Here is an 18143-nt window from a genome sequence, read left to right on the forward strand (position 1 = left end):
TGCTCATTAGACATGCAGCATCCCTCCCCCACCCTCCCCCCGGGTGGCAGAATCAGACTCTGGAGAAAGATCCCAAGCTGCAGGTTTCATATATATTCCAGACCATTCTCATGGCCACTCACTGAAGACCAACAGACACTGCGGCTTCGAACTTCCCCAAGAGGAGCCCGTCCTAGACACCCATCGCTTCCAGTGGCTTAGGAGGCCCTCGTGTGTAGACTGACGTATTAAAATATTTGGATCCCGGCTGCCCTTGGGGACCTGGGTACATACTACCATTGTGCATGGGCTGGCTACACGCCAGCAGCATCAAGACCCGGGTTGCTGTGTCATCCCGCACCAGGCCCAGCCCCCACACCGCAGCCTCCTGCCCCCGCACCCCACCCCCTTCTTCCATAGCAGTGAACCAACCTACTCACTGGATTCTGCCAGCCAATCACAGCCTGACTCACTTATGATGTCATCATCAGCCAATCAGAGCTCCTCACCAGCATAGGCGGACCGCCTTCACTCTTAGAAAGGTGATGAGGTGTAAAGCAATACCAAAAGGGACGCTGAGGCCTAGGAAGGAGCAGAGGCCCACTAGGGTCACCGCACACAGGTGACAGAGCCAAGATTAGAAGCCAGGACTCCCAGTGTTCTTCCCACTGCCCTCGTGCTACCAATGCCCCATAGGGCCTGGCCCTTGGCTTCCTCTCTCTGTGTAGCTTCCTGGCACAGGAGGCGAAGACCAGGGCTGCGGCCCCAGTCTCCCCACAGCTCTCCCTGCAAGACCTCAGTGGTCAGAAGAGATCCTTTGATCTCTGTATTTAAGGGCCTGGAGAAAATGGCAGGATTGGGCCCATGGTAGAGGGGAGCTGCCCCAAATTGTAGCCTTTGTCTCAGTGCCCAGCCCCCAGCCCTGGCAGGAATTAAGGGGGCCCCGGCCAGGCCGTACGGGATCCGGCTAATGTGCGGATTATGGAAAGGGACCCAAACAAGGCTCCTTTGTGGAAGCCCTGCCTTAGGGAGTCAAGTGACCGCTTAATTCACGCATGGGCAGGGCCAGCCCCGAGGTGTGGGCTGGGGCACTGACCATAAGACCCCCAGAAGTCCCACCGGTCCAGTGGCCAGAACTGTTGTGGGATAATCTGAGAAGACTGGAGCCCCTCCAGTGAGTAGGGGTCTGCCCAGGCAGGCTGGCTGGGGGGCTTGGAGGGCCTATGGGGTGGATGGCAGTCCCCGCACTGGTGCGTGAGATGTACACCCATGGGCCGCATGTGTGCATGTGTGGGGGCACCTGTGCGTGTGTGCCAAGTCTCTGAGGTGGGCGTGAGCTTGGTGTGCCGGGGGCACAAAGACAGCCAGAGCAAGCGGGGAGAGGCTGGGTGTCAATGCAATTGACAAGCAGTGTCAGTACATTGCTTCCAGAAGTTTTACTTGAGCACTTCCTATGAGAGCACAGCAGGAGCCTCCATTCTCAGCAGGGAATGGTCAGTAAACAAGCAGACATCCTGCAAAATAGAATTTCAAGTAGGGCAAGATAAACACTGTGTAGAGAAATCGACAAGATGAGGGGACAGAGAGTACCAGGGGCACTGGGATGCTATTTACAGGGACAGTGGTTGGGAACACCCTTTCTGGGCAGGTGACCTAAGGTGGGGATGAGCCCTACAGTTAGATGAGAAAGAGCATCCTCCAGGCAGAAGGAATAGCAAGTGGAAAGGCCTTGGGGGTCACTGTTCAATAAACGTTATTTGAGCATCCCTACCAGCCAGTGTCCTGGGCACTGGGGACAGGGCAGTGGACAAGACCGACCAGGCCCCTTACCAGTCTAGCTCCGATTGGTGATTGCGGGTCCTTGGGGGAACTGAGGAACAAGGTAGGGTCAGGACGCCACCTGGCTCAGGGGACCAAGTCCAGTATGTGGACTTTGCTATTGCTGCTGTCATTGCATCTGTCATACAACTTGAGGGCACAGAGCTGTCTTCCCTGCCAAGGCTGTGGGCAGCTCTGGGCTTACTTCCCTGGTTTCCCATGTCCTACAGGCAGGAAGAGCCAAACGGGCCTTTGAGGCCACCTCATTCCCCTCCCGGTGTGCAGACAGGAAAAGTGAGGACCAGAGCAGGGAAAAGTCTAGGCTAAGATCATTATGAGGCCCAGACAAGCCCCATCCAAGCCACCACCCCACCCCAGTCAGTGTCCCTCCCTGTCTGCCTACTAGGACCCAAACCCACTTGCTGCAGCCCAGTGCCCGGCCATGACTGTCACCTACTCAAGCCAAGTGGCTAATGCCCGCTTAGGCTCCTTCTCCCGCCTGCTTCTGTGCTGGCGAGGCAGCATCTACAAGCTGCTCTATGGCGAGTTCCTCATCTTCCTGCTCAGCTACTACACCATCCGTTTCATTTACAGGTGCAGAGGGACAGGCTGGGGCCGGGACCCGGGAGGGCTGAGGCCCAGGAGGGCCTCAGTGGGACTTGGGACAACCAGCCAGCCAGTCAGTGGGCTAATATACCAGAGACCTTGAAGGCTGACCTGAGCTCCTGGCCAAGCCTGGGTAGGGGGTAAGGGGATTGGGGGCTGAGGGTTGGGGTCCAGAGAGGAGGTAAAAGTTAGGCAGCCTGGGAGGCAGCTCTGTGCAGGCTGGGAGTGTCTTTCCTCCAACCCAGGGAGAGGCTTCTGGAACCCAGGCCTTAGCTGGTCCCAGCCAGCCAGCCTATTTTCCTGAGTCCCACAAACTCACAGGCCCAAACTGTATCCCGCCCCCCACCATAAAAATGTTTACTTAAATAAAATAGAGGACAGATATGATCACAGAATATATGAAAGCATTCTGAATGGAAAAAGCATTAATGACTGAAAGGGACTGAAAAATATCAAATACAGAAAATTCTTAATTTCATAATTACAATACCAGTAACAAAGCACATTGGTTTTCTTTGGTTGTTGTGCAGGCACCAACATATGTTGATTTAAAAAAAAATAGACTTTATTTTTTAGAGTTCTAAGTTGATAGCAGAATTGAGCAGAAGGTAGAGAGTGTCCATATATCCCCTCAAGCACACACAGTCGCCCCCACTACCAACATGCCACAGCCAAGTGGCACATTTGTCACACTAGATGAACCCACACGGACACTCCATCATCACCCAAAGCCCACAGTTTACACTAGGGTCCACTCTTGTTGTTGTACATTCTATGGGTTTGGACAAATGACATTTATCTACCATGACAGTGTCATACAGAGTAGGTTCATGATCCTAAAAACCCTCTGCGCGTACCTACTCGTTCATCTCACCTCACTGTTTTTTAAAAGACCATACCCTCTTTGTTTGAACCTGCTTTCAAGCTATCCTTTGGATCCCTTAAAAGGATCAGTGGTGCCTAAAAGTGACTCCTTCGGCAGGACCCTCCTTCCTATAGATCACAGAAAACCTCCTGAGGGTGCCTCTTCCAGCCATGGAGCCCAGGTCTCCTTGGGGTTTGGGACACCAGAGGAGTGGGACCTGGCTCAGGCCAGAGGAGGGGCCCCAGGCAGGGCCTGTGAAAGGGACCGGGAAGTGGTGGGGTAGAAAAGAGGCAGCCACACTCCTACCCTTGGCCTGGCTGGAGCCAGAACGGGTCTCAGCGTGTCTTCCCAGGGTCTACACATCCCACACCACCCCCTCCGCCCTGCCCCAGGATGGCCCTCACGGAGGAACAGCAGGTGATGTTTGAGAAACTGACCCTGTATTGCGACAGCTACATCCAGCTCATCCCCATTTCCTTCGTGCTGGGTGAGCTCCCCCTCTGGCGTGTCGGGATCCCAGTGGCTGCTCCAGGCTCCACACAGCTGGACTACAAGGAACTAGCAGGGGAAGGCCAGGGGCGCGTCAGTGCCTTTCGGCTGTTCAGGGAAATGAGGAGACTGCAGCCAGACGGACTTAAGTTAGACGTTAGGAAGGACGTTAGCCCTCAAGACCCCAGTTTCTGAGGGCACTGCTGACATAGTCCCTGGAGCCTCTGAGCAGGAGTGGGGGGAGGGGGGATCTGGCAGGTTCTTGGGATTGGCAGGGGGTCCCTAGGAGAGAGAACTGGAGGCTCCTGCGCCTTCATGCGGGGCTCCGATGGTCTTCCCCTCCTGAGCGTCTTTCAGGAGGATCGGGGCTGGGCCCGCTCCCATCAGAAAGATGGAGAAACCGAGGCATCGCCCTCGCTTGGCTCTGGCAGCAGCCTGGGCCCTCGCCCCCCGCCCCCTCCCCCGCCTCTCCTGCCCAGGCTTCTACGTGACGCTGGTCGTGACCCGCTGGTGGAACCAGTACGAGAACCTGCCGTGGCCCGACCGCCTTATGAACCTGGTGTCAGGCTTGGTGGAAGGCAAGGACGAGCAAGGGCGGCTGCTGCGGCGCACGCTCATCCGCTACGCCAACCTGGGCAACGTGCTCATCCTGCGCAGCGTCAGCGCCGCGGTCTACAAGCGCTTTCCCAGCTCCCAGCACCTGGTGAAAGCAGGTGGGCGGACCCCGGGGGCGGGGCCCGGGGTGGGAACGGGGCGGGGCTGGAGCAGATGGGTGGAGCCAGTGCCTCCGGACCGAAGATTGGGTGGGGCCAGGAGCGGGGTGGGATCGAGGCCTCGTCTAATTGGGCGGGGCGGAGTCGGGCGCGTGAAGATGGGTGGGACCGGGGCCGGGAACCGCCTGTGAGGACGGGGTTTGAGATAGGGTTAAGGACCCTTTAGGGATGAGGGAAGAGTGGGGACTGAGGGCGGGGGAAGGGGCGTTGGAACTGGCGAGAAAGTACGGGTCGGCCTCCCTCTGCCCTTTCCTGCCCAGTTCCCGCGGTTTTCAGTCTGCATTTCTGTGACCTCCGTCTGTGAGACAGACCCTTCTCACGTACTGAGGCCAGAACAGCACGTAGTGGGCACTCAGTAATCATTTGTTGAAAGAAGATGGCAAAGGAGCTCCGTGGTCCCAATGAACTTGGGCCTAAATCCTGGGCCTCGGCAAGGCCTGGCCAACCCCCCCACCCCACCCCCCGCCATCTGATCTGCGGCTTCTCCCACTCACAGCCTTCTTCACTCCACCCCGCAGGCTTTATGACCCCCGCGGAACGCAAGCACTTGGAAAAGCTGAGCTTGCCGCACAACACGTTCTGGGTGCCCTGGGTGTGGTTTGCCAACCTGTCGATGAAGGCGTGGATTGCAGGTCGAATCCGGGATCCTATCCTGCTCCAGAGCCTGCTGGACGTGAGCTCACCACACTGATGGGGCTGATGCGGAGTGGGGGTGGTTGTACCCCAGGTGGAACAGTTTCCTTCAAAGACAAGGCTTGAGGCTCTTTCTAGAACCTGCCTTGGGATTGTAGGACTTTGACCAACAAGGATTCCACAACCCACGGTAGCCCCTCTCCCCAGTTCCCCTCCCACTTCGTCTCTAAAGTGAGCCTCTTCTCAGAGGCTCCTTTTTGATAGATGTGGAAGTTGAGGCACAGAGAGGTTAAGTGAGTGGCCCATGACCATATAGCCAGGGCTGGGCCATGAGTGCCGGTCCCTGGCCCCTGGGGAAGAGCTGGGGTTAAGCCTGGGAGAGCAAATAGCAGTCAGAACTCCAACCCTCCCTCCTGCTCCCCAGGAAATGAACATCTTGCGTACTCAGTGTGGACACCTGTTCGCCTACGACTGGATCAGTATCCCACTGGTGTACACGCAGGTGAGGACTAGGCCAGTGAAGCTGTCCCTTAGGGAAACAGGGACTGGGAGGACTCAGGAAACAGCCTGTGATGAGAAGGGCTCACTTAGGGGTTAAGAGGCTCATTTTGGGACTTAGGTCTGGACTTTGCAGCTTCTGAGAAGTTTGACGAGACCAGACTCCTGTCTGGTTCAGCCCAGTGGAGGGAATGAGATTATCCCCATTTTAAAGTGATCTCGGAGACCCAAAGTCACAGGACTGTGCGAATCAGAGCAAGGCCTTATCATCCCAGGCTGGGGAGCTTCCTGACTCCAGGTCCCCAGCCAGCCCATTTCTGCTGCCACCTCCCCCCCGCCTCCACCCACCCAGGTGGTGACCGTGGCTGTGTACAGCTTCTTCCTGGCTTGCCTGATTGGGCGGCAGTTCCTGAACCCAGCCAAAGCCTACCCTGGCCACGAGCTGGACCTCGTTGTACCTGTCTTCACGTTCCTGCAGTTCTTCTTTTATGCCGGCTGGCTAAAGGTGAGAGTCTGCGATGAGAGAGAGATGTGTCTGTGGTCGTGGCTGGAAGGGTCATGGCCAGCCAGGAAAGGAGAGTTTCAAATGTGGAAAGTAGAGTGCTGGGCCTCCACCACAGCCCTCTGGTCTACTCCTTCTGTGTCTTTACATATGAAGACACTGAGACCCAGAGAGGAGTGGGATCTGCTTGAGGCCAGTGTCTGATCCCAGGGCTTCATCTGAGGCCTTGAACTTAGCAGGCTGGACAGACACAGGGAAAGCTCACTTGTCAAACCATGTGCTATGTCCCCTCGAGAGAATGTTCCCCAGATGTTTGACCAGAACAAGGGAAATGCACAGAATAAGAACAGCAGTGGCAGGCCCTGTTGGCGAGGTAGCCCCTTACTGTGCCCGGCGATGAGGCTCTGGTTCCAAATTTGTCCCCTCTGCTTAGTAAAACAGAAGTCCTGATGCTGACTACTCCAGCCCCCACCCTTCCAAGGCGGATTAACACCACCTCTTCTCCCTCAAGATATCCATCTGTGATGGGGGTGGTGGCGGCTGGGGGGGGCTCCCATCCCTGTCCCAAGTGGCTTTTCCAAGAATTCCTCCCACTTCATCCAGGGCTCCTCCTAACAGGAGTTCTGAAGAACACAGTTTTCTCCGCATCCCTATTTTTCTTCTGTTTCTCCCACACTCTCTGTCTCTTCCTTTTTTCCTTTACTTTTTGGTAGTGGTGGTGATGGTAAATGGCCCCCTCCCTCCCTCTCATCCACATTTCACGTGTGTGTGAAACACACACACACACACACACACACACACACACACACACAGATATTCCCTCATCCCTATCCGCATCCTCATCCCTGCAGTCATCTTTCGTTTCTAAAGCACAAACCAGATCACACCATTTTTCTGCTCGAAATTCCCTAGTGGCTTAGAGGATGTCTCTTAACCCTTAGTGCAGCCCCTCACTGCTGTGGAGATTTGTCCGGGGGGCCTAATGCAGAGATGTGTGGAGCTCCAGGAAAGATACAGGGAGGGGAGGGACGGGGGTGACTCTATTAAGTGACAGGCTCAAGGACAGCTCTGGGTGTTGAGGGAGCAGCAGGCATAGGAGAGGGGCTCAGGCTCGATGACCTGAAGGGCGGGGGACTGTGTGCGGGGCCCTATGAGCGTGGGTGGCTGGAGCCCTCACATACTGATTTTGAAGATGGTGGTTAGGCAGGAGGGGCATCGTGGCGGGTGGTGTGGAAAGGGCAAGAGCAGAAGTTTAAGGGCGCGGAGCAAGGCTGCAGGGAGTCTGCCTGAGGACTTCCAGAGCCCCCTCCCCTCTCTCCAAGGTGGCAGAGCAGCTCATCAACCCATTTGGAGAGGATGATGATGACTTTGAGACCAACTGGATTGTCGACAGGAGCTTGCAGGTTTTCGGGGAGAGAGGGAGCCTGTCCCGCGGACCTTCCCTGAACTGAACCCAAAGAGGGGGCCCCACGGTTCTGTAGGGAGGCCTCCTGGTGAATTGCTCTCTCCCCACCAGCCAACCATTCACTCACAGGGTTCTCACCCCAGCTTTTGAGGCTGCATATAGACATCAGTCTGTCCATTTCACAAGTGAGGAAACTAAGGCCCAGAGAGAGGGACGTGACCTTTCCAGGTCATCCAGGAAGACCACGGTCCCGCTTGGGCTGACCTTGCTTTTTGGGCTTCTCCTTCTGTGCCTGGGAACCAGGTGTCCCTGTTGGCTGTGGATGAGATGCACCAGGACCTGCCCCCGATGGAGAGGGATATGTACTGGAATGAGCCGGAACCACAACCCCCCTACACAGCTGCTTCTGCCCAGTCTCGTCGAGCCTCCTTTTTAGGCTCCACCTTCAACATCAGGTGAGCAGTGCCAGGGAACCACGTTGGTGGGTGGGAAAGCCCACGCACGAGAACTTGGAAAAGCTCTAGTTAATATGTATTGGATGCATGCTGAGTGCTGAGAACTCCGCTAAGCTCTTTATATAAACTATTTTTTTCTTCCCAATAACCCTGGTTTGGTATCTCGAGTTTTCAGATGATTAAGTCCAAGTTGAGAGGTTAAATAGGTTGCCCAGCCCAAGGTCACATAGTTAGCAAGTGGAGCACTGGGACCAGGTATGTCTGCTTCTACCTCCACACCTGCAATCCTTACCTTATACAGCTTAGTAACTTCTAAACCTATAAGGCCTCCAGCCTAAGCCTCCCACGCCCAGACTTGGAAATTGAGGCCCAGAGAAAGAAGGGACTTACTCAAGGCCTGACAGTGATCAGTGATGCAGTTGGAATGGCAGAGCCTGGTTCCTGACTCTGGTCCAGAGCTACACTTTCTGATAAGCCAGGATGTTTAGATGGGTAGTGAAGAGGGGGGGGGGCGTCCCCAGGGATGGGGGTGGGGCAAGCATGTACCAGCAAGAGGCTGATTCATCACAGGTACCTTCTGGGTAGTCTCTGCTACAGTACAGGCCTTGGGTCACCCACAGCAGCTGAACTTTCCTGCACCTGGGTCCCGTTTCTCTGATTTGGTCTGATTCCCTTGTGAGCTGCAGCTGGGCCACATTGGCCTGACAGGCCCTCCCAGACTGTCCTCTCTCTGCTGTAAGACAGTGGAGAGGACTTTGGAGAGTCCTCTGTGTGTCAGGGTCCTTACCATCCAGGTTTTCTTCCACAGTATTAAGTATATTATCTTTTAAAAACCAAATGCCCTACTAAACCATAATTTGAATTAGCTAGAGTTCTTCATGGTTGTGAGGAAGGTTCAAAAAAGTGATCAAATGAAGGATGGAGACATGCTTAGGTCAGAAACATTTCTGGAAGTTGCTTTTGAATTCCATATGATCTGTGCTCTAATGGCTGAGGGTAGGGTGGGGAACAGAGAATATTATATATAGACTTTGTCTCCAAGGAACACACAATTTAGTGAGGAGGCTCACACCCAAAGCCCGAACTCTGGACACAAGGTACACGGTACTAGATGCCTGGGAGAGACAGGACATAGAAGAGAGACCACCTTTGTCCTGGCAGCTGGGCCTTGAAGCATGGGGAGAATGTGGACACCGGCGACAGGCCACGTTCTGGGATAGTGGGCTTTCTCCTGCAGAGTAAAGGCTTTGGGCTCCCAGGGGGCCACACTTCTCTTTGTGGATGCTGATCCCCAGGCTACCCAGAGTCACTCCTGGGCCTGATCTCACCCACCACACCCGGGGTCCAGTAGTTCGGGTTGCTTGGAGGGAGGGATGTCGGAGAAGATGGAGACGAGGAGAGCGCCCTTCACGAGCCAGGCTAGGGAGTTTCGTGATCGTGGGCAAGAGGGGGCCACAGAACAGTGAGGTGAGCTGGGCTGGGAAGGAGTAAGAGGGCAGTGCAGTACAGGACAGGTCAGGAGAGAGGTGGGTCCAGGCATTGTGACGAACACTGTGTGTTCTTGGCTTTGGGTCAAAAGGAGGGAAAAGAGGGATAAAAAAGAAGTCGGGTCTGGCTTTGGTCCTTTGTGCCCTACTCAACCCCGAGTCTCACACTTCTTTCCAGTCTGCATAAGGAGGACGTGGAGTTTTGGTCAAACCCACAGGAAGAGGAAGAGGAGGGCACACACACTGGTATCATTGGCCGCTTCCTAGGGCTACAGTCCCACGACTACCATCCCCCCAGGACAAACTCAAAGACCAAACTACTGTGGCCCAAAAAAGAAGCCCTTCTCCATGAGGGCCAGCTCAAGAAACTCGGGGGTACCAGGCAGAACTCTAGAGACCAGGAAAACAGCAAGGCCTGGAGGATTAAGGGGGAGGATGCTTTTGAGACTGCAGCACTGTACGGGAGGTCAGGCTACCACAGTGCCCCCCAGACACCCCTCAACCACACACCTATGGTCTTCCCACCTGGACAGTCAGCACCCTCAAGCCTTCGCAGAGTCTCAGGTACAGACGGCGCTGTCAAAGACCAAAGCCTACAATCCCTGACTCTTGGGACAAAGACCAGTTTCGAACTGCTTCCAGATAGTGCTGGGTCCTCAGCAGAGCCCCCAGAATTGGGTCACATGAAGAGGAAAACTGTCGAGTTTAACCTGACAGACATGTCGGAGACCCCTGGACATCATTTCAAAGAATCACATTTGGACCAATCAACTAACCTACACACTATACTGAAAGGTCATGAAGATCCTTATTGGGCCTTGGAAAACAGGTCTGTCCTCTCTACCTTTAAGGGTCATTTCACCTCCCCCCACCCCCATGGGTGGGAAGGCCCACCTGACCTTCCCTTGCTGTGATTGCACCTTTCTACCTTCCTGGGAGCCCATTTTTCTATGGTTCCCTCACCACCAGAGCATGCCATACTTACCAGCACTGGCTTGGGGCACACACCTGGCCACTTCAGCAAGAGCCCTAGGAAGTTTGAGAGCTTTTGACATCACTAGGGAAGAGCTCCCTGGGTCCTGGGTGAAGGGAAGGTGAGGTTGCATGGACAGGAAGGATGGCTGGTGGCCAAGCCAGGCTTAAGCGCTCAGATGTTATGCCTGGACCCAGCTCACTTTGAGTAGCAGATGCAAAACCATGAGGCAGAGCGGGGGGCGGGGGGGGGGGGGGGGGGGGTTTGGGGTTGAGCCCAAGGACCCCCCCCACTGCCCAGGGATCATATATGAAGACTCCCCCATAACCTTAGTGATCCTGAAGTACTTCCAGAAAGTGTTACACCCCTGGAAACTGGCAAATGGTTAAGGTAAGGGTATCCAGGTCCCTTGGGATACCTCACTGCTTTGGGGTACCTAAGACTTCTGAACATAAATGTGCTTTGTGCCTCCTTGGGATCAACCCACTGGTGTCACAAAACCATCCATTTCCCCACATTCCGGATCTCACTGTTAGATTCACTCTACCCATTACAGCTATCATGTGAGAACTGAACATCCCGTTTTCTAGATTTCCAAGCAGTCACTTTTGAAGTAGTTACGAAAAACCTGGAAGAGGTAGTCTTAGATCTAAACAAATTTCTACCCATCACTGCAGTTTGGGAAAGGACATTAACATAGTCATTAGCAAGGGGAGTTGGCTCTGCAGGTCCCGGACACTCCTTTTTGTATTTTAGGGGTCCTAACCTTTGCTGTAACTCTCCACTTAACATTATCTTCCAGACTCACATTGTAAACTTTCTCCCATTCTCTCTAGGGATGAAGCACATTCTTAGCCTGCTTCCCAAGGGGGGATGCTTCACTGGCCTGGTCCTACCTGCACGTACACCAGCGGGACACTGATCCAGTCACAGCCATACAGCTGTCCACACTGAAGAATGTGTTCGTAGGACAGCCTGAATTAAACGGTTAGCTTAATGGGTAACAAAATCCAGTTTCAGGACTTAACTTTTAAATGCCTTTCGTACATAAAAATCATGAAAACCTGGAATGAACCACTGAACACGGAATCAGGAGTCCTTAAGTCCTGTCTGAATTTCACACACTCAGCCTTGGTTATCTTTTCCCAACTAAGAACTTTCCTCCCAAGCATTTCATGCTGGTCACTGTGATTCAACTTCCAGCACTTGAACAGGTTTCTTTGCAAGGACGATCTACATACATTTCCAGCCCAAGAACTCAAAGGACAATAACTGGGTACCAAATTACTTTATTTGAAGGAATGGTACAAATGAAAGACGTTAAGTAGATGTTTTGGTACAACTTATAGAAAAGGTAAAGGTAACCCCAACATGCATGCGTGGCCTCAGGGACCAGGTGGCTCTGGGAAGACAGCCTAAGGCTTAGCTCTCATTATCACTGTTTCCCAAGGTGTGCTTGTCAAAGAGATACTCTGCCATGCCAGATTCGGGGGCCCCCATCTTGCGCAGGTTGGTTACGTGGTCACCCAATTCTTTGATGGATTTCACCTGCTCGTTCAGGTAATGAGTCTCAATGAAGTCACACAACTAGAGAACAGAACGGGGAAGTTAGTTAATGGTTAAGTTTCCCCAGCCCCCAAGAGGCAAAGGACTCCTTCCAGTCCATCCCCAATTGCTTCTACTCACATGGGGGTCATTTTTGTCAGTGGCCAGTTTGTGCAGCTCCAGTAGTGACTGGTTCACACTCTTTTCCAAGTGTAATGCACACTCCATCGCATTCAGCCCGTTCTCCCAATCGTCACGGTCTGGCTTCTGAAAGAGGTCACATCACCGCAGCGGTAGCTTCTACCCATTAACCCACTAGCCAGCAAGCGCCTAACACGTGACCTGTGCTTCAGCAAAAGGGACATCCACGTTTCTCCAACTGTTTCCAACCTAACATCCTTGCCCGTAACCGTTCACCTCGTCTAGCTGAAACGATAAGCCTAAAACAAGCACAGAACCCAAAAGTGACCCCATTTTGTAACGCCAACCGCTACCTTGGGGATTTCTGGCATCTGAGGACTGCTGGATAAACACGAAGCAGGGTATTTCTAGGAGCTTTTGTTTACCTTGATATCCTGAAGGAAGATTCGGCCGCCTCGTTGGTTCTGCAGCTTCATCAATTTCTCAGCATGTTCCCTCTCCTCATGCGATTGGTGGAGAAAGTATTTGGCGAAGTTCTTCAAAGCCACATCATCGCGGTCAAAGTAATAAGACTGGAAGGGGTTCATGAACAGGTTTCTGTTAGGAACGCCCAAGAAAGGCACTCTGCCACCTAGCCCCTCTCTCTCAAAGCTCAGCAAGAAAGGGGGCTGCACTGAAGGAGACCAGAGGGGGGCTGGGGAAAGGGGGCGGCTGGCGTGCTCCTGAATTGAACACAACACTAAAATTAGTCTGACAAAAACAAAACTTGGGTCCTTGAAAGGAAGTTTACTACAAGGAACCTTTAGAGTATCATAGGGAATTGTCCCCAGCATGGAATTTCTTAAGGCTCTGTTAGTAGTGCGTTCTTCTGGCCAGTGTCAAATTTGATCGGAGAGGGTGTGGGTGCTCTTTAACCTGCACAAATAGTGCCCTCTCCCCCCACTCCCTGATTAACCTGTATCAGAACAGCAGCTTGCCAGCCTTGAGCAGACCATGGACTTCTAAAATTAACCTATTAGTCAAGGTGACAACTGTTGGCAATGCCAGTATCTACCAAAAAAAATCGCCAGCAGAAAGCAAAAAATTTGCTTCAGTTTTAGATACTTGCTCTATCCACCTGTTCCCGAAATGGAATGGCAGTCGGGGAAATCCAGGCCCGTTTTCAAACCCATCTGAAACTTGTCTGTTCTCGGATAACTTGCACAATCCTAAGACAATTCTAAGTAAAACTCCCACCACCCCGCCTAAAAACAGAATTTTGGAAAACGGATCCCACTGATCAGTGGGTGGAAAAATTCTCTGCCCAGTAACCGTTGGTGTAGTTTATCTAAAAACCAAGGGTTCCATTAGCAAGCGGTAACTCTCAGGCACAAAAAAGACCAAGTGCGTGCGTGCCCGGGCCAAAGGACAGAGGACTAGGACAACGGTGTCCGCAGAAAGATTTCCACGCTTCAATTCAACTGGGACTCAGAGATAAGCACAACAGAGTGGCGGCGACGGCTGCTCGGAGAGTGGTCGGCCCACGAGAGATAAGCCACTTAGCACCAGCTCCCCACCCCCCTCAGCCACCTTGGTTGCCATTCGATACCATTTCCCAGCAGGCTCCGCCATACGGGGTGGGAGGGGGAGACGGGGGCTGGACCACTTCGCCCCCATTACCCAGGCAGATGGATGGCCCCGGGTCACGTGACCGATGCAGGCGGGATGAAAACACAAAAAACCACTTTCCTAACTGCAGGATTGTACAGGTTGCAACCGCTCCAACTCTGGGATTCCAGGAAACCAGGCTCTTTTAAGTATAGAGCGATGCGCAGAGGCGGCCCTCGCCAGAGAGGGAGCCCTCCCACGGGGCAGTGGGAAAGGGCGGGCTGGCCAGAATTTCCACGCAAGAGCTGGGAGGCCTCGGGCACCGTCCATTTTCCAGCAGGACGCGCGGAGGCGGGACAGCCAGCGCCTTGGCCACACCCCCGCCCCGCCCCGGTCCCCCCCCTCCGCCCGGTGATGCCGCCCCCGCCCGCAGGAGGGCGCTCACCATGGACAGGTAGACGTAAGAGGCGTAGAGCTCCAGGTTGATCTGGCGGTTGATGGCGGCCTCCGAGTCCTGGTGGTAGTTCTGGCGCACCTGCGAAGGGGACGCGGTCGTCATGGCGGCGGCTGAGGAGAGGCGGCGGCGGGCAGCGGCTGCGCGGCGCTGGAGCGGCGACGGGGGGCCTTGGAGCGGTCCGAGGACACTGTGAGGAGATGGCGGAGGGCTGGCTCTGAGCGGCCGGCCGGGGCGAGGGGACGAGCGCCGGGTTCCGTCCAAGCACTGTTGAAGCAGGAACCCGCGGCGACTCACGGCGGAGATGTGGCGCAGTCTGCGGCGGCCCCTACTTATAGCGGGATCGGGCGTCAGGCTCAGCCGGCCAATCAAGCTGCCCGCCCGCAGGGCGGAGCCCCGCCTCTTCCGGTGGGCGCGCGGCCCCGCCCCAGAGCCATGGGGGAGGGGCGGCCCCGCCGCGGGAGGCTTTGCGTGTCCCGCCGCGCGTGGGGCTCGGCGGGCGTCCTTTCGAGCCCTGACGTCGTCTGTGGGGCCGCAGGGAAGACGTGGGGACCAACGCGAAGCCCAGCCCCGAGCCCCGGGCCCAGGGCGTCCTGGGTCTCGGAACCGACGGAAAGTGGCCTTGGTCCTGGGGGCGTTGGGGCGAGTCTGAGCCCGCGGGCGGGCTCCCCGAGACTCTTGGCCAAGGGCATGTTAGGAATCCGAGCTGTAGGGCAGCAGTTACCGCACCCGAGGTGATTTCCTCGTCTTGTAAATTACAAAGTGGAAACCTGGGCCCTGCGAGGTCGTGTGAGTCAGAGGTGGAGCTGGGAAAGGGTTCGCTTTCTCTTCCTCAAGGTCTAGCTGGGAGCAAAACGCGGGCGGACTGTCCCCCGCCCCTCCGATTCCCGCGACCCTGTCCGCCTTCGGCTGAAAGCAAATATGGCTCCTTGTGCAGCTTATACAACAAAGGCTGGGCGGGCGTGTTTCCCGGAGACACGAAGAGCGCCTTCCCGGAGGGAGCCGTGGGGGTGAGCCCCTGGGCTTCTGAGAAAATCGAGAGAGCGGGGGTTAGAAACGAAAGAAGAAGCCACTTGGATCTGGAGACGAAGTCATGAGGCCTTTCTGCAACGGCCGCCATTACCGGCCCCAGTCACGGGAGACTCAGCTGAGGGGCCTTGGAGGGATCCCCCTCCTAGGGTTACCCTTGGAGAGAAGCTGATGGGGCTGAATGCGCCGCAGGCGTCCCAGGTGCAAGAAACCCAGGAAGGGCAAGGCCACCGAGTCTGGCTTGCAGCTGCTTCCCAGGCACGGAGTGGGTGTGAATTCGAGGGTGGCAGCTAGACCCAGGCTCCTTTCTTCCAGTCCCCCGAGTCGGCTGGCTTCCAGGCTCCCTCATTACCAGGCCCTTCCACACAGGGGGGCGACCTATCCAAGACCCTTTCCACGGTGTTCACATCATGAAACTGGAAGCTGAACTTCCCAACCTTAAAAAAGGAAGGAACGCTACTAAAATACTAAAAAGTTGCTGATGGAATAGTGGTGATTTCTCTTTCTTGGGTCTTTACTGTATCATTTCAAAAATGAACATACGTTGCTCTCAGGGAAAAAAAATTTAGTGGGGCTAGAGCTACAAAAAAATAAGCAGAAGGCTGCTGGGAGAGTGTAGACAAGGGGTACCTTAGTCTGGGATAGAAGGTCAGGAAGGCTTCCCTAGGAAAGTGACAGTTGAGGCAAGTTTGAAGAAAAAGCTGGAAGGGAGGTAGAGTGGAGGAGGGAGATAGGGAGGGGAATTCCAAGTAGAGAGAACAGCACGTACAAAGGTGTAAAGGCATGGAAATGCATGGCCTGTCCAAGGTACCTTTAAGAAAATGTGTTGGCCTGGTGAATGCTGGAAAGATGGTACAGGATACAGGATTGTGTACCATAAAAAGGGTTTACATTTTATTCTGGGGAATCTGGAGACACTAAGGGATTTCTAACCAGGGAGATACCACATTTGTTTTATTTTTAGAAATCGTGTACCCTTAAAGTAAGAGTACAGAGTTATCCAATGCAGGGCTCTTCTATATAACCGTAAACACCAGTTAGGAAATGTAATGAAAGAAAAATATTTTTAATTTACACTGGCAACAAAAGCTTCAAATACCTAAGAATGAAGTGGACAAGAAATAGATGAATATGAGAACTATAAATGTTTGCTGCTGGACAGAAAAGACTTGCATAAAGGAAGAAATGCCAGGTTTCTAGATAGCCAACCTCAGTTTTGTAAAGATGTCAAAGAAACCCATACATTCAATGCGATTTCTGTAAAACTTCATGGTGTTTTTTGGAACTTGACAAAATGATCCTGAGTTTTTTTTGGAAGAGTGCGTGTGTGGAATAGCTGACAAGCATCTGGGGGGGGGGGTGGAAGGTTATGAGGTTAGATCTACCTTCCCTGATATTTAAAAAAAGTAGCATAAAGTACTCTAGGCAGTTGGTACCAGCACGGGAAGGGTTAACAGTCCTACCCACAAACTTACAGGAACTTGGTGGATGCTATAGTGACATTTTGAATTTTGGTGAGAAAAAGTGGATTCAACACGATGTTGAAACAATTGATAGTCATGTGGGCAAAAAATGACTCACTGAATTTCAAAACATATTCCAGACAGTTTAAAGATTCAAGCCTTAAAAAAAACCAAAGCAAAACACCTATGAATTTACTAGAAGAATGTGTAGAAGATTATCTTTTAGAATTCTGGGGTAGGAAGTGTTCTTTTGAGGTTGTCAAAAGGCATAAATGGGCGGTTGGCAGATTTGACTACTTAGAAAAAATGAAAAGTTGGATGACCAGGAGGGTCAGTGACACAGAAGATGGGTGAGAGACTGTGGGCCACACAGGAGCCTGAGTGGTACCTGGCCACCCTGGGATGATGGCAGAGGATGACCAACTGTAGGATTGTACCAAAGAAAAAAGCCAGAGTCTTCAGAAGAGAGAGAATCTGCCAAATAAGAGAAAATCAATGACACTACAATTTCTGAAAGAGTTCCAAATCGTAACAAGTTTGCAGAACTGAATGTTACCAGACCACCTTGATGACTGGCTGTACTTGATTACGGGAAGGAGGTTAATTTAGAACAGAATCGGGCTGTTGGCAAGAGGAAAATAGAGAATCCAGAACTTCTGGTATTGAAGTTAGAACTGTTTGTCTTTTTCAACTGGTAAAAAATAAAATCGAATAATACTTTGAGTAACAAAGGCTGAATCCTCAAGACAATGACCAAATGAAGGATATGGCTGTCACACAGTTTGTGAAAATGAATTAAATTGTTCCTAGTAAGTCCTTTCAGTTGGACAAAGCGCTTAGACAAAAGAACAGGGGGTGTGGTTCTACAAAAACTTGATAAGCCCAAGATACATGTAGTTAAATCTTTGAGGGAAGCATACCTAGAAGAAAAATTGTAAGTATAACTATAGGAATATGGAGCAAACTTGAATGAAGTAGGTAAAAAGCCAAAAAAAAATTGTTTTCTTTGCAAAAATGCATGATTTTTTCAAAATGAATTACAACAAAATGCACAGAATCTTAGATGAGTTTTGACCCTTGAATACAGCTGAAATAAGATACAGAACATTTCCATTATCCTAGAAAGTTCTTTGGTATCCCTTTTTAGGAGGTTTCCCCCGTACCCCCACCCAAGACAACCACTCTTCTGATATTTTTCACTATTGATTAACTTTGTGTGTTCTAGAATTTCATATAAACGGAATCCTACAACAACAAGCTATAGGACAAAGATCCCATAAAGCAAGTTAAAATACAGATGACAAACATAGTATTTGTGGCTCTGTAAGTAGTGAAGTTGTGTAACTACGCTAGATAATATTTCTATGGGTAATTATATATTCTATACACACAGGTCAGTCTTTGATTGTCCTTCCTGCTACCAGATACCATAAGCTCCCGG

At 52.8% G+C, this 18143-nt stretch overlaps 2 protein-coding genes across 3 annotated transcripts; one reads left to right on the top strand and one right to left on the bottom strand.

Moving 5' to 3' along the window:
* Positions 1-1108: 1108 nt before the first annotated feature.
* Positions 1109-11503, top strand: BEST1 (bestrophin 1). Of its 2 annotated transcripts, XM_032879216.1 has the most exons (11): positions 1109-1153; positions 2204-2391; positions 3661-3755; positions 4237-4470; positions 5049-5203; positions 5588-5665; positions 6014-6166; positions 7486-7566; positions 7872-8023; positions 9689-10339; positions 11320-11503. In XM_032879216.1, the coding sequence occupies exons 2-11, from the start codon at positions 2240-2242 to the stop codon at positions 11336-11338; spliced, it is 1770 nt and encodes a 589-aa protein (XP_032735107.1). In that variant the 5' UTR covers positions 1109-1153; positions 2204-2239; the 3' UTR covers positions 11339-11503. The 2 variants fall into 2 exon arrangements, with proteins under 2 accessions (XP_032735107.1, XP_032735109.1); XM_032879218.1 differs by lacking the exon at positions 1109-1153 and having other exon boundaries at positions 2097-2391.
* Positions 11504-11752: 249 nt separating this feature from the next.
* On the bottom strand, positions 11753-14528 carry FTH1 (ferritin heavy chain 1). Its single transcript, XM_032879219.1, has 4 exons — positions 14202-14528; positions 12595-12741; positions 12170-12295; positions 11753-12070 (listed from the first exon to the last, which is right to left on the bottom strand). Exons 1-4 carry the CDS (start codon positions 14313-14315, stop codon positions 11906-11908), a joined length of 552 nt encoding a protein of 183 aa, XP_032735110.1. The 5' UTR covers positions 14316-14528; the 3' UTR covers positions 11753-11905.
* Between the last annotated feature and the right edge of the window lie 3615 nt (positions 14529-18143).

This window comes from Lontra canadensis, unplaced genomic scaffold, assembly GCF_010015895.1.
Source record: "Lontra canadensis isolate GAN:19392208 unplaced genomic scaffold, GSC_riverotter_1.0 scaffold66, whole genome shotgun sequence".
Lineage (NCBI taxonomy): Eukaryota > Metazoa > Chordata > Mammalia > Carnivora > Mustelidae > Lontra > Lontra canadensis.

Bases quoted from the DNA above. Each gene is read 5' to 3' on its own strand.
- BEST1 (XM_032879216.1), top strand. From the start codon at position 2,240: ATGACTGTCACCTACTCAAGCCAAGTGGCTAATGCCCGCTTAGGCTCC. The intron at 5,666-6,013 runs GTGAGGACTAGG...CCACCCACCCAG, and splicing joins TCCCACTGGTGTACACGCAG to GTGGTGACCGTGGCTGTGTA. The intron at 7,567-7,871 runs GTTTTCGGGGAG...CCTGGGAACCAG, and splicing joins TTGTCGACAGGAGCTTGCAG to GTGTCCCTGTTGGCTGTGGA.
- FTH1 (XM_032879219.1), bottom strand. From the start codon at position 14,315: ATGACGACCGCGTCCCCTTCGCAGGTGCGCCAGAACTACCACCAGGAC. The intron at 12,742-14,201 runs GTGAGCGCCCTC...AACCCCTTCCAG, and splicing joins CTTACGTCTACCTGTCCATG to TCTTATTACTTTGACCGCGA. The intron at 12,071-12,169 runs GTGAGTAGAAGC...TCTGTTCTCTAG, and splicing joins CTGACAAAAATGACCCCCAT to TTGTGTGACTTCATTGAGAC.